We start from the raw sequence: 13,469 nt of genomic DNA on the forward strand, positions 1-13,469 counted from the left end.
GGCTCTGAAGCTCCGGCAAATGACTGACCAGATAACATTTTGCTGAAGCAGCCGCACTTGGAAAGCTGGGCGGAGCATTCCACAGAGCGTCAGGGTTAAACATTGAAGTCTGCCGCTTCTGGTGAGGACTGGCTTTGTTTTCAGAGTGGGATGTTTGAAACGAAACAGAAAGACGCTCACGGGCACAGGGAGAAAATTGAAGTTTGTCCGAGGAGGGTCAGGTGTGGAGGAAGGAGCGGAGGAAGGGGAGGGAGATAAACGTGCGCCTCCGGTGACAAAGCAAGCCACGGGGAACTGACGCAGTGACAGGACGGCGACTACGGACAGACGGCGGTCGCTTCGTGGGGCGGGTACCTACGGAATCACTGCGCGGTGCACCTGACACTAATATGATGTCGCGTGTCAGTGATAACCTAAAGCAATAACAAAATTAAAAAGGGTGTGTAAAAGTTTGTTGAAAAGGAATGGTCCTGAAATACAACATGTTTCTGTCTGAATGTTTTTGACTACACATCTCCAGTGGGTGACGAGGAACCTTCCGTGCTCTGAGTGGAGCCGATCTCCAATGCAGCTGTTTGAAGCCAGGATGGTGTCTGCAGTTCTCACCGACGGGGTCCCTGTTGTCCGGAGTCTGGGTGGTGTGGGGACGCCAGGCAGGAAGAGAGTGTGAGGGGCGGGGACAGGATCCGCCCGTGTCCGTGCAACGCCCTGCTCCGGGCATTTAGTGTCTCCGGAGCATCCCACACACCTCCCGCCTCCTTGGGCGCGGTTCTGATGACCTGGGGCCTGGCCTCACTCTCGGTACAAGGAGAACAAAGGTCTTCGACCTCAGGACCGTCGCCTCCTCCGGGCGTGTGTGCGGCAGGCGCACCTGGAGGACACGCCACCCTCTCTGGCTTGGGGTGGTACCCAAGCCGGCCGAGCTTTATTCAAAACACACTGGGTGCCTTTTTGTCTGAGCAAGCTGCTCCTTTATTCTGAGTGAATGGAATTCCCGGTGAGGCCCACAGGTGCAGTGAAAGGGGCCCTGGGTGCTGGGGACACAGCGGCAAGGCCACCCTTCCCGTCTGAGATAATCTCCCGCCCTTCGGCCCCTGTGCCCTGCCCCGAGCCCTCGGATTCTGCCGGATGCAAACACGTATTTGTGGAACTGAGTCAGCTTGGGCTGCCTGGGCAGGTGTGTGAACTCCCTGGGGACAAACTGTTTGCCGGTTGCTCATTTACAAAGCAAAGAGCTGGTGCGGCATGTGGACACCCCCTCACCTCTGCACTTGCAGTGACTCAGGGCAGAGTAGGGTCACACCTGGTCATGGTTCACCTGCACAGCCCTGCAGCGGGCCTGCGGTGGCCGCCCCGTCCCAGAGGACAGAACCAGGCCTCTTCCTGACTCAGGGCCCGTTTGCTCTGCACGGCACTGGAACCCATTTCCTCCTCAGCCCCCGGCTGGGCAGGAGTCTGCACGCAGGTGACCAACGACCTGTGGGTGACCTGTGTTGAAACCACAGTGACCAAGCACAGGTGGGTTGACGGGGGTCTCTAGAAGTTGCCGCAATCCGACTGAATTTACCGCAGTGCTTTTAAACCCAAACTGCATTTCGCCTCCTCATCCCATAGGCCGCAGGGTTATGAATTTTATCTTCCTTCTGTCTTTTCACCTTCTGGTCTCCTTACAAAAGACCCAGGATGGGTATCAGCACCGTGCACACCACTGGGCTGGTTGCATCCGCGACGGAGGGTCCGGGGGGCCGGGTCCTACACCCCGAACTCTCGCCTGCTGCCTCCGACACCTGGTCCTAAAGAGACCAGTTCCAAATCCCTCTGTGTCAGAAGTCTCTGTTCACGGAGTGAACTAAGAACGCCTGGTCCCTCACCAGGAGAAGAGCTTGCAGGTGCTCAGGTGCGTTGAGCTTCTCCCAGGAAAGGCTCAACACACGCCTTCACCGCTGTGGACAGTGGGGCCTGCCGGGGGGGGTCTGTGGGCAGTGGTCATTCCAGCACTGCGACCGCCCCACGGGCCCGAGGGAGCCCCCGCTCACCTTCCCCACCCTCTCGGGAAGGACCCTCTGCAAGGGGACGTCCTTTATGAAGAACAGAGTGTCATGAGATGCAAAGACTATCACGGAATGGCAGCCAGCCAGGGCTGGCCGTGACCCTCCAACTGTCCAGCCGGGCTAACCCGTCGTCCACACCTCCAGTCACCGAGCCCTGTGACAGGCCTCAGAATAAGATCCCGTCCCTCGGAGCCTCCTCCATCGGCCTCCTCTGCTCCTGCTTCCGCCTGCGCCGGGCCTTCTGGTAGAAGACGATGATGACCACGGTGGTGCCGTTCAGAAGGAGGACGAGCAGCGTGAGCCAAAAGGAGTACCGGTAGTGGTGGGTCTGCACTCTGCGGGTGGCCGATGGTTGCCGCGGGTACAGCGCCCCGGCCAGCTCCTCCGAGAGGCCGTTGGACTGCACGTTCCCCACGAACAGCACCAGGGCCAGGAAGGTGAGGGACGCTGGAAGGAGAGGAGGCCCGTCAGTGACATGGTGACACGTTGTTCAGCGGCCCTGTTTTCTTTGTGTGACTGTGCTCTGTGGTCCCTGACCGAACCTGCTCTGGGCTCTACCCTCTTCCAGGCACGGAGGCGGACGTGAAAGGAACACGAGGCCCAAGCTGGATTCTCGGCGCAAAACACCTTTCCTGGTGCAGGGCTGTGTGCCCGAGAGCAGCCACGGGGGCTCAAATCCCAGCAGTAGGCATCGCCATGGACCTGACGTCTCACACAGCCCTGCCCAGGGCAGTGCACATAGTAGGTGTGCTGATAGCGGGAAGCTGTCCAGAGGGGACTGGGCGAAGGACAAGACTTGGACAGGCTGGGGAAGGACCAGCAGCGTTTCAACTAGAAGCAGCAGCCCAAACACGGAGGCGCTGCAGGCAGTGAGCTCGAGGGCCGAGAGGCAAGCCCAGCGGAATGGGGGGCCGCACGGAGGGCCCTGAGCACTGGACAAGGACAACGAGAGCCCCCGTCACTGGGAGCGCGCCGCGCCGGAGCGGGGAGGGCTGGGACTTCACTGCGCACAGTGGAGTATGTGTAGCCTTCCACCAGGAAGGCTCTCCGTTCTGAACACATTGTAGAAGAGAATTTTTCCATGTTCTATCCTCCCTTTTATTATTCTTCACAAAGTCCTCCACCAGAGAATGTCCCTTGAGGCCTGGCTCAGTGGATTGAGTGCTGGCCTGTGACCAAAGAGTGGCCGGTTCAATTCCCAGTCAGGGCACAAGCCTGGGTTGCAGGCCAGGTCCTCGGTAGGGGAAGAGAGAGAGGCAACCACACAGTGATATTTCTCTCCCTCTCTTTCTCCCTCCCTTCCCCTCTCTCTAAATAAAATCTTTAAAAAAGCAAAACAAAACCAATTTGGAAAGCTACCCAGGCCTAAGGAAGGAACGTGATTCTGGACTCAGACAGCTGAGCGGGTGGGAGGTGGGGGACCATTCTTCCGCCCCTCCGTGGGTTTCAGCTTCTCTGAGCCCCACTCCTTGTCTGCCAAGGGGGAAAGCCGGAGACAGAGGGAGACTCAAGGTTGCCTAGGGCGGAGGGTGGGCTGGCAGTGGGGAGCGGGCCCAGCTCAAGGACCCCGGGCTTCTGTCTGAGGTGGCGGGAACATTCTAGAACCGACTGTAGCCGCCCTGCCCGTGTCCGCGGGTGCAGCCGGGCTGTGAGCGTCCCTGGGTGGTACCGCAGGCAAGCCGTTGACGGAGAGGGTGGGGTGAGGGCTCAGAGTCAGGGGCCGAGCACACCGGGGGGGCCATCGGGAGTCCCCAGACAGAAGTCCTGAGGGACATACGCCACGGGAATCTTCCTCTGCTGACGCTCACCCAGAACTAGACGGCCGATTTGGCACCCAGCGTGTCTGGGCCGTCGCCGACCCCCAGGGACCCTCCCAAACAGCCCCTGGGGAGCCTGGCTGTGGGGCGTCCGCTGCCCCTGATGACAGACTTTCATCCTCCAAGGCCCCTCCTCCGGTGCCCCACGAGGCTCGCACCCCTTCATTTTCCTTATTGGACCCTTCTGACGTTCCTCATAAGTGCACAGTCCCAGAGGGGCTGCAGGAATCCGGGGTTAAAGGATTTTTTCTGAAGTGGGTGCACGTGGCTTTGATTGGACTCAGGGAGGGTCAGCTCACAGGCTCGAACCCTGGCCTGAGCCTCTCGGGCCCTCTGGGACAGGAGGCTGAAGAGCTGGCTTCCTGTCCTGCCCTCTCCCCTCAGGCCCTGTGGCCTGCCACATCCCTCACCCTGTCCCCCTGGTCCTTGGCTGAGGACCACGTGCTGGGGCAGATGGTTCTCTCAGGCTCCAGTGTTCTCTCTGCCCCTACAGTGGTCAGGCTGGGGTCAGAGGGCACAGGCCTCCAGGGCAGGGGTTTGGGTGGGCTGGGGTAGGGGCAATTTTGCTGTGATTTTCCTGGAAGCAGAATCCGCTCTGTTCTTTCCAAAACAATCCCAGAAACCCACGTCCTCTTGCCGCCTGGGCCGAGGAGAGTTTGTTCAAACCCAGCCCACTTCCCTCTGCTTCCCGGCAGGCGGGGGGCCCTGCTCGCGGGCTACAACCCCAGGCATCTGTGCGCACAGAACTCTTCTGCGGGGGTGGACAGAGATTCCACTGAGTCCTGCAGACCTGGGGCAGCGTGGGGACACCACGGGGTCCCCAGGCATCAACCCAGGGGAAGGTCTGGCCTAGCCCAGCGTGGGGGTCAGGAGGCTGAGGCCGATCCAGGGGACCGGACTCAGGGCCAGAGATCTTCCGGGGTCTGGAGCCTGATGAGAACCGGTCAGAACCGGTCAGAGCTGAGACCTCCTCCCAGCACAGCAAGGTCCCAGATTGTTCCCCCGCCCACCGCAGCCTCTGCGCGCTAGAACTCGCCCCAAGCCGGGAGAGGAATGTGGCCCGGATTCTCTCCCTGTCAAGCCGCTCTTTGTTGTGAGAAGTAGGCGGGAAGGAGGGTTTTTAAATGCTTTTCTCCCTCCATGGGCACCGGGCCTCTGCCGTGGGCACAGTCGGCTGGGACCCAGCTGTAGGGGGAAGAGCCAGCCTTGCAGGAAGCAGGGCCCCTCTTGCTGACAGGAGGATGGACTTGAACCCTGAGGCCATAGGCCAACATCGGCCCTTCTCTCTGCTGTTGCCGCTGGACTTTCCTCTCAGGACGGACCCCCAACCCCAGCACCAAGGTCTGCTGTGTCTGCAGTGTGTGAACTCAACCCCACAGGCCTCAGATATCACCCCAGGGATGGGGAGAGGGCTATCCAGTGAGAGTTAGATCTGGGGGAAAAGGAGTCTTTTCTCCTGGGGTTGTTTCAGTGGATGATGAGCCACGCCCAGCTGCTTAGCAACAGAGGGTGCGCTGGGGACGTGCAGAGGCAGCACACCTGGGGAAAGAGAGTTCCGGTGGTGTGAGCCGAGGCCCTGATCCAGCTGCACCTGAAACCCCTGCTTCGCTGGACTTCTTAGTTACATGAACAAAAATTAAAACAGTCTGTTTACCCGGGCAGTCTGCGCCAGTACAGTTCACCTTGGTTTGGTGGACTAAGGTCAGGGATAATCGTAGAAATAGCCTGGGAATCCTAGCCCTTGAGGTGGGGATGTATGAGCTTGTCACCACATCCCAGCCTCTGACACAGCCCCTCCATGAGACTGGGCAGCAGGGCCCTTGACCCTGGCCCACTGTGGACGCTCAGAAGCTTGAGGGTGGCCTGTTTTGGCCACCAGGCCACTAAATCCCAGAGAGGAGGAGAAGAGCTCGGCGTGTGTGAATGTGGCTGGACCGGCTGGGGTGTGAGTATGCATCACTGTGGCCACCCACGCAGGTTTGCCGGGTCGGTCCAAGTTCCACCTGGTGCCCTAGGTTAATGAGGGTGAACTGCTCTTTCAAAAACATTTCTGTTTGATCCGCAAGTCCCGTGGCCACCTGGCGTATCTGTGCCCTGTGCGAGCTGGGGCCAGGTGGCCCAACCCCACAGCTGTCAGCCTGGAAAAGGCCCCCGTGGCCGTGTTGGTGCGGCTCAAATCAGCCAGGACTGTGCCGTCCGTACACCCCCTGGAATTCGCCTGTTAGCAGGATGGGCCTCCTCCAGTCTTTTCTCAAGGTCAAGCTTTCACCCTGGGGAGAGGGAAGGGGCGGGAGAAACCTGGCTGCCTGCCAGGAGCAAAGAGGCACGGACTGGACCATGCCTCTGGGCTGATGTGGCGGCCACTGTGGGAGTTAGACTCACAGTGACTCAGGCTGGGGTCCATTTCCTACCTGGGCAGAGGCCCCCACCCCAGCACCTTTGTCCAACAAGCTAATAAAATGACCTAGCCGCACCGCACAGCAACACCCTGGGCTCACAGGCCACCCACAAGATGGGCGTGGGCGGCAGATTCCCCTCCGTGACATTCTCTGTGGGTGCCTGTGGCCCAATCAGGCGGCTGCATCACGGATGTCGGCCGAGGCTGACGGTTGTTATGTGCAGGCAGGAGGGGAGTAGGTGTGAGCGTGTGTGTGTTCTCTGTGGGACACGTGGACTCCGAGTTAGAGTGAGACACGGGCCGGAGCCTGGGGAAAGCTTGAGGGTTTGTGTGTGTCTTGTTTTCGAACATCTTCTGTATTGGTTGGTTTTAGAGAGAGGAGGGGAGGGCGGGGGAAACGCCGGTGTGTTGTTGCGCTTACCGATGCGTTCCTTGGTGGCCCCGGACTGGGGATGGGACCCGCAGCCTCCGTGTGTCAGGGTAATGCTCCAGCCAGCCGAGCTACCCGGCCAGGGCCCCTGTGTGTATGTGTGTCTCTTTTAACCCCTTGCACTAGGTAGTCAAAAGCAAGCCTGGTGCATGTCATGTATCTTTACACCTCCCAAGCCCTCTGCCCCCCTCGCCTTGCCTCTCTCCCAGTACATTTAAAACAGACTCTTATTCCCAGAGACGCTTAATAAACGCTGCAAGTGTACAAAAATAACCCCAGCGTCCGGGTCGCATGGCTGGACTGGGCCTGTGCGTGGGGCAGAGGCAGAGGCAGGCAGGAGGCTGCACTGCGGGGCGGGGCCCGGCTCCCGCGTACTCACCGCTGAGCCCGCTCCAGGTGTACACCCCCAGCGGCCCCAGGAACGTCTGATAGGGGTTGCTGATGCTGTTGTAGAAGGTGATCCCCGAACTCACCAGCGACGTGCACAGACTGAGGACCAGGAACGAGATGACCACCGAGTGCAGAGTCTTACAGGAAGACTCGTTCAGGGTCCCTAAAACTGAAACAGTCGGGTAAGCACTTAGTACAAAATGCAAATACCAGCTCCGGGCGGGAGGCCGCTCTGCACCCACCTGGCCTTCCTGCACATTCTCCCAGGACCGTACAGCGTGAGAGACCCTCGGGACTGCTGGGGCCAGAAGGAGTGGGACCCCAGCGTTCCCACTCATTCTCCTCCTTGAACCTCAGGTTGCAGAGTAAGGCTGTGGTGGGAGCCATCCCGCTTTTAAGTGCTCCCCTGAGTGTGTGCCCCCTGAGTGTGTGCCCCCCTGAGTGTGTACCCCCCTGAGTAAGCTGCTGCAGGCTGGGCAGCCTTCCCTTGGGACCGTCTGGCTTCAGACCCGGGCCAGTGGGCGTTACTGGAAATCCACTGGAGCAGTGACCGCTTCTTCTCCGAGACACGTGCAGAGTGGGCCACCCTGAACCCCCGAGGCAGTGGGGACCCGATAAACCCTGAGATTTCTGAGGTGTACCCAGAAAGCCAGGAGTGGCCAGGAGAGGAAGGGCTCAGGGGGGTGGCAGGGGCGGAGCCTGGCCCTGGCAGGAGGGAAGTGCCTGCTGTGTGTGCACCCTGAGGTGACGGCCCCACTTCCCCGCTGGAAGTCACCGGAGCCGGAGAGGTCCCGAAGTGGCTCGAGTGAGGCGGTGGCCCTTGGGTGAACCATCAGATTTCTTTCTGAGCAGAATTCCTCTGTGTTCGAACAGAATTTTGGAAAACGTGCATGTTTCCTAGGCACAAAGGAGCTCAGGACACAGCCATGCACTTCTGTCAACTGAAGCCCAGGTGCCCCGGGCCATCTTCCTGTCTCTAACCCGCCTCCCCCGCCCCTTCCTCTTAGCAGGGGACTCAGCCACCCGACCCTTAAAGCCCCAGGGGAGACTAGAGTGGACACAGAGGGAGATCTCGGCTCAGCACCCTGGAGAGGCTGATGGCGCCGCCCAGCCGGGGCCACGGTTCCACTCACCTGTGTCCATCCCACCAGCACCTGGGGCCTGAGCTCTTTCTCTGTCTCTGTCAATGACCCACGACGAGGTTAAACCCTCCGCACAGCCCTCCTTGTTCGGTATCATTGGTTAAACACCTGTTGCCCAGGTGGGGAAGGGTGGGGTTCAAGGGGCCACCAGTCCTCTGGGGGATGGGCCACCTGGCTGGGACTGGCTGGGACCTCAGGCTGCGCCTCTTGCTTCTATCTGGCTCACCTTGGACCTGCAGCGACTGGGGGACCCCTACTGCTTTACGCCGGACACACCTGTTTTGAAACTTGTGGAAGGTGACACTGGACAGTGGGACAGGGAAGGAAGCAGGGCACAGGTGCTCAGAGGGGTGGGGTTGGGGCTGCAGGTGCCTCAGAGCTGGGTCACCACCGGAGGGGCCGCTTCCTGGTCCGCACTCGCCCCGCCTCCTCTAGGGAACCGGGGCTGGGGCCTCGCGCACGCTCCTTGGCCGAGGAGAAACCGTTCGGATCTCAGCTGGAAAACGGAAACTTCAGGACAGAAACTGTGCTGTGGCCCAGGGTCCCCAGCCAACTACTGTGCTTTAGACACTTGCTACGACCTGGAAATGGATGTTTTTTCACAAGTGGCGAACATTGTACTTTTTCCCAGTAAATTAGAAAGTGACAATCAGGCTTAGCTTTGTGTCTGACTGTCGGTGAGATCCAGTAGACATGATTTTTCAAAAGTGAGTCAGTCGGAGCCTGATGACTCACCTCCCTGTGTATTAATGTGACAATTCATCTTCATCTTAGCGGCCATATTTTAAAATTACATTTCGGCATTCTGAATCCCCTGCCACGCAGGTGTGACAGCTGTCTGTCCCCTCCCCTGGCTCAGAACTCAGACGATGGAGACTGGAAATTCAGGGACAGTGAGCCAGAATGGAACGACAATAAACCACAGAGCATCTGACAGCTGCTCTCTGCCTGCAAAATTAGCAAATACATTCCGTTCTTTTTCTTCCTTTCAGGGGCCAGACTTCGGAGTCAGGAAAAGCACCTCGCAATCAGAACTAATTGCCTGGATGTGGGCAGCCCCGGAAGGGAGGCCAGGACGCGGCGGCGGGGGTGGGGGGGCCATGAGCAGGAACAGGGCCGTCCAAACCTTGGGCTCCCCATGCACGGAGATTTAACCCTCGGGCACCCCCTCACCACGCCATCTGGCCCTTCTAGCTCTGGTTTTCTGTAAGTCGCCGGAAATCGAGAGAGAGGGGGTGGCTTTGTGGGCAGGTGGGCACTGCCTGTGTCCCTCCACCCTGGTCACCGGGGAGCAGGGCCTGGTGGGCTTCTCAATCCGAGGACCACAGTGTCCCCTTGGAGGAGCTCACCGAGTCCACAGATCCCAGAGCCGTCCCAGCCCGTGTCCCCACCCTCTTGGAAAGGTACCAGGGTTCCCTCGGGGAGGACAGGGCAGTGATGCCTCCCTGCCCCCGAAGCTCCACTTCCCCGAGTGGTTATGTCTCTGAGGGCGGATGCTGAGTCGCTCCTCCCTGGAAAGATGTGGAAGGTAGACCGGATAAGGCTTTCTGTCGAGAAAGACCCCACTTGTCCTCCTTGCAATTCATGGATTTCTGCAGCAGATTCTCTTTCCGAATTATTTTTGGCTGGGGCTGGTAGTACAGTTTTGAGCTCCCAAAGGCAGACCGGGGTAGGCGGAGACGAGGCTGGTGGGCAGGGGGGCCAGGCCCGGGTGGGACTCCTCCTTGCTGCCGCAGGCACCTGCACGCACCTTCGCCCCGCAGTTCTGTGGGCCTGTGGGGTCAGACCGACATGCGGTCATTCTCTAGAGAGACTCTGCTGTGTGCGGTCCCCACAGCAGCTGCCCAGGGAGGTGTGTCTGACCCGAAGCGACCAGGCAGCGTGCCTGCCGGCGGACACGGGGAACCGGTCACTTCTCATCTGGATGTTGGAGAACGTGGATGCCTCCAGTGAGGCTGGAGGGCCTGCTCAGCCCTCGCTGCCCAGGTAACCTGGCTTCACCAGCCGGGCTCACTATCCCCCCATTAACCTGTTGCTGACTGCATGACCTTGGCACTTTCAAATCAGCCATAGTCCCTTCGTTCTGCTTTTTTGACTCAGAATCCACAGGACCCATTGGTGCAGGGTGACGCCTCCTGTGCAGAAACAGAACCGAGCGCTGTGGTCTTTATCACTCTTCCGAGACTTCCATGGGACCTCGTGCTGGCTCAGCAGGCACGGTGGGCCCGCCAGCGCTGGGCAGGGTGGTGGCACTTACACGGATTTTAGCGCGCTGCCAACGGTCAGTTCCTGACTTGGGATGAGCCTCGTGCAGTGACAAGACAGCAGCAGGACAGTGGCCGTGTCTCCCTGTGATGTTGGGAGACGTCTTTGGAGGGCACCCGGAGGTCTGCAGCGGCAGAGCCCGTGATGTGCGGGCCTTTTCCCGTCTTCTCCGGAGAACTGTGTACGACTGCTCCAAGGCCAGCGGATGCTCAGTCGGTTGCTAAAGTGCTCTGGTACCAACCAGAGCAGCCTGGGCGGCACCTTCATGATGAGACCTGGCGTATCTTGTCCAGCACCTGGGGGCTGACCAGGATGAGGGGGTTGGACCATGGCTCTCCGGGAACAGAGTACAGGGAGACAGCCCGGCAAAGCAGGTTCGAAAGTCCCCCATTGCCGTGGGGGCCCACCTGGTCCTGTGCCCCCAGGCCTGTCCTTGACCATGCCATCCTGCCATTTCTATACCCCCGAGCCTCCGTCGCACATGGGGGCCCTTCCGACTGAGCTCAGGGAAGCCCCGCATTGCAAACCCAAACCGCCGGTTCCACACACTGAAACTCAAATGATCCGCAGGGTGTTACCTGCCATTTAAAAATTTCTAAGTGTGTCTGGAGATTCAGAATCTGGCACACTTTTCGGGTTTGAGAACGCTAGTCACGTGACCAAAAGTGTGGCGGCATCTTTGACAGTCTGGGTTTCTAGGGGTTTTCCTGGGAAGCTGGGCCTGGTCCCCGGGGCGGCCGCCGTCCTGCTGAAACGGCTGGGGAGACACTGCTTCTGCTAACGTCTAAAAGACAAATTCATAACCTGGAGCTACAACCGTTCTGCTCGGGATTCAAGGGAATCGTTTCACTGATTCATCCAATAAGGTCACCAACCAGACCTAGAACCTAGAACCTAGAACCTAGAACCTAGAACCTAGAACCTAGAGCGAGAGGACAAGGCTCCAACAGCTACAGTGACACATCTGGAAAGGACCCGGAGCTACAGCAAGTCGGGTGGAAAATGGCCCGCACTTGGAGTCAGCCGGCAATGACGGCCAACGCCGGCCGCCCTCTCAGCAGCCCCCACCCCTGCCGTGGACGACGCTGTGCGGAGCAAATCCCAGTTAAGGTGCCAAACAATGTACAAGCATTGCTTTCAAATTTAGAAAACAGAAATGGTATCTATTCAAACTTCACAAGTCAAAGAAGGAGCTAATTCAACCAGTCATTCTCAATTCTACCCATGAGGAGCAGGACATTATTATGTAAGAAATCAGAAAAAGGTAGGAGTTCCTGTAAAATGCAGAACTAATAGACAACAGCAGCGGGCATTTCGGAGGTCAAAATGCAAGCCCGAACCGGGTAAAGAAATGACTGCAGAAGCGGGAATAAGAGATGGGCCCTGTTTTTTTTCACTTTATCGTTTCCTCTGTCAGACGCCCTGAGGAAGTTCCAGACGATAAGGTCACCAACCAGACCTAGAACCTAGAACCTAGAACCTAGAACCTAGAGCGAGAGGACAAGGCTCCAACAGCTACAGGAAGTTCCTGTGGCTGCAGCCACGAATCCACAGTCAGAGCACTGGACATCATGCTCCTTCCGCCGGTGGACACCATGTTGCTGCCACCTATTTCTGCTTAATCGTTTACTTGTCAATAAACTCAGCAGCATCACTTAACCGTGGCCTGTGTTCCAGTGGCTCAGACCGGCAGGCTGGTAGGCACATCAGACCCAAGGAGGCCAAGATAAGGCACAGTGGCTGGAGGTACAAGCAGGTGCTTGAAATATTAACTAGTAAGGGAGGGAAGTGAGGCCCCATCCAGCCACTTTGACCACTAGACTTTATCCCTGTAAGGACTCCCTAGTTTTAGGAAAGGGGCTCATTTGATTAGCACTTTAGAAAGCCCATTGGGAAGCATAGACTTGAAGCCAGCAAGACTGGTGACAAGGAGATGAGTTAGAGAAAACCAAGGAAGAGCTGGTGGAGGCCTGGACTCGGGTGGCCGCTCTGGGGACGGCTGGAAGTGGGAAGGAGGGAGAACGGTCAGAGTTTGGAGATTTCCTGGCCGTGTGTCCTTCTGCCCCGCCCCCCCGCCCAGGGGTAAACTTCTGAAGAGCAGAGTCTCTGTACCACACGCCTTTGTATTCCATTAAGTCGCCTCTGCTGCTTACCAGCAGGTTAGGTGTTTGATAAATATTGGTTGAATTAATAGGAAAACTTAAATATTAAATACGAGCAGACACCACAAATACTGGATGATACAAGCCTCGCCCAGTTAACTCGATCGCACTCTCCCCAGTGGAAGTCATTTCTCGTTTACCTTCGAAGACTTTGTCTCCTTCTGCAAGTCCACCCTGCAGCTCTTGGGTGCTCTGACCACGGAAGAGTCCGTAGGTGACAATGATGCTCCCGTTCGAAAAGGAGTCGCTAATGGCAAAGATGCTGCTGACCCACACTTGGGTCCCCAGAACGGCGCAAATCACCACGAAAGCCCCAAAGCTGGTGAAGAAACTCGATAAGAACATCAATGTTTTCTTTGTCGTTGGCATTTTTCCAGGAGGGAGCGAAGAGATATTTCTAGGGTAATTTTGGCCCTTATCAGCAGAGGTCCAGAATTTAGAAATGAAGGCTAATACTCTGTTGTAAGACAGAAGAGCGTGCTTTTCATAGGAAGGTTTATCCTAATGCGTGTCGGACTATGAACATGGTCATAAAGATTTCCAGCAGCTGAACTTTGGTCTGGAGTAAGCAGTTGCTATGGTTACAGCCAACCGGCAGGAACAAGGGGTGGGTGTGATGTTCCCGAGTCCTCCTCAGTTGTATAATTAATCTATTGACTCTTTGTCAAGTGCTCTGGAAGTGAGTTCAGCTGCCGTGTCAGGACAGGACTAGAATTTCTAAATAATGAGGAAGTGGGAGATCTGTACCCCCAAAACGCTGCTGATTCTAGCAGCCAACACCATAGGTTCTCAACTCATTTATGAATTGCTTTAC

General features: G+C 57.8%; 1 protein-coding gene across 1 annotated transcript; it reads right to left on the reverse strand.

Annotated features, from left to right (window-relative positions):
• Positions 1-944: 944 nt before the first annotated feature.
• CLRN3 (clarin 3) lies at positions 945-13,166 on the reverse strand. Its single transcript, XM_037159074.2, has 3 exons — positions 12,796-13,166; positions 7,076-7,255; positions 945-2,498 (listed from the first exon to the last, which is right to left on the reverse strand). Exons 1-3 carry the CDS (start codon positions 13,022-13,024, stop codon positions 2,218-2,220), a joined length of 690 nt encoding a protein of 229 aa, XP_037014969.2. The 5' UTR covers positions 13,025-13,166; the 3' UTR covers positions 945-2,217.
• Positions 13,167-13,469: the final 303 nt, after the last annotated feature.

The sequence above is a fragment of the Artibeus jamaicensis genome, unplaced genomic scaffold (genome assembly GCF_021234435.1).
Source record: "Artibeus jamaicensis isolate MK-2021 breed Jamaican fruit bat unplaced genomic scaffold, CSHL_Jam_final contig_490, whole genome shotgun sequence".
NCBI classification, from domain to species: domain Eukaryota; kingdom Metazoa; phylum Chordata; class Mammalia; order Chiroptera; family Phyllostomidae; genus Artibeus; species Artibeus jamaicensis.

Bases quoted from the DNA above. Each gene is read 5' to 3' on its own strand.
- CLRN3 (XM_037159074.2), bottom strand. From the start codon at position 13,024: ATGCCAACGACAAAGAAAACATTGATGTTCTTATCGAGTTTCTTCACC. The intron at 7,256-12,795 runs GTAAACGAGAAA...CGACTGTTTCAG, and splicing joins AGGAGACAAAGTCTTCGAAG to TTTTAGGGACCCTGAACGAG. The intron at 2,499-7,075 runs GTGAGTACGCGG...CTCTCCTTCCAG, and splicing joins CACCTGGAGCGGGCTCAGCG to CGTCCCTCACCTTCCTGGCC.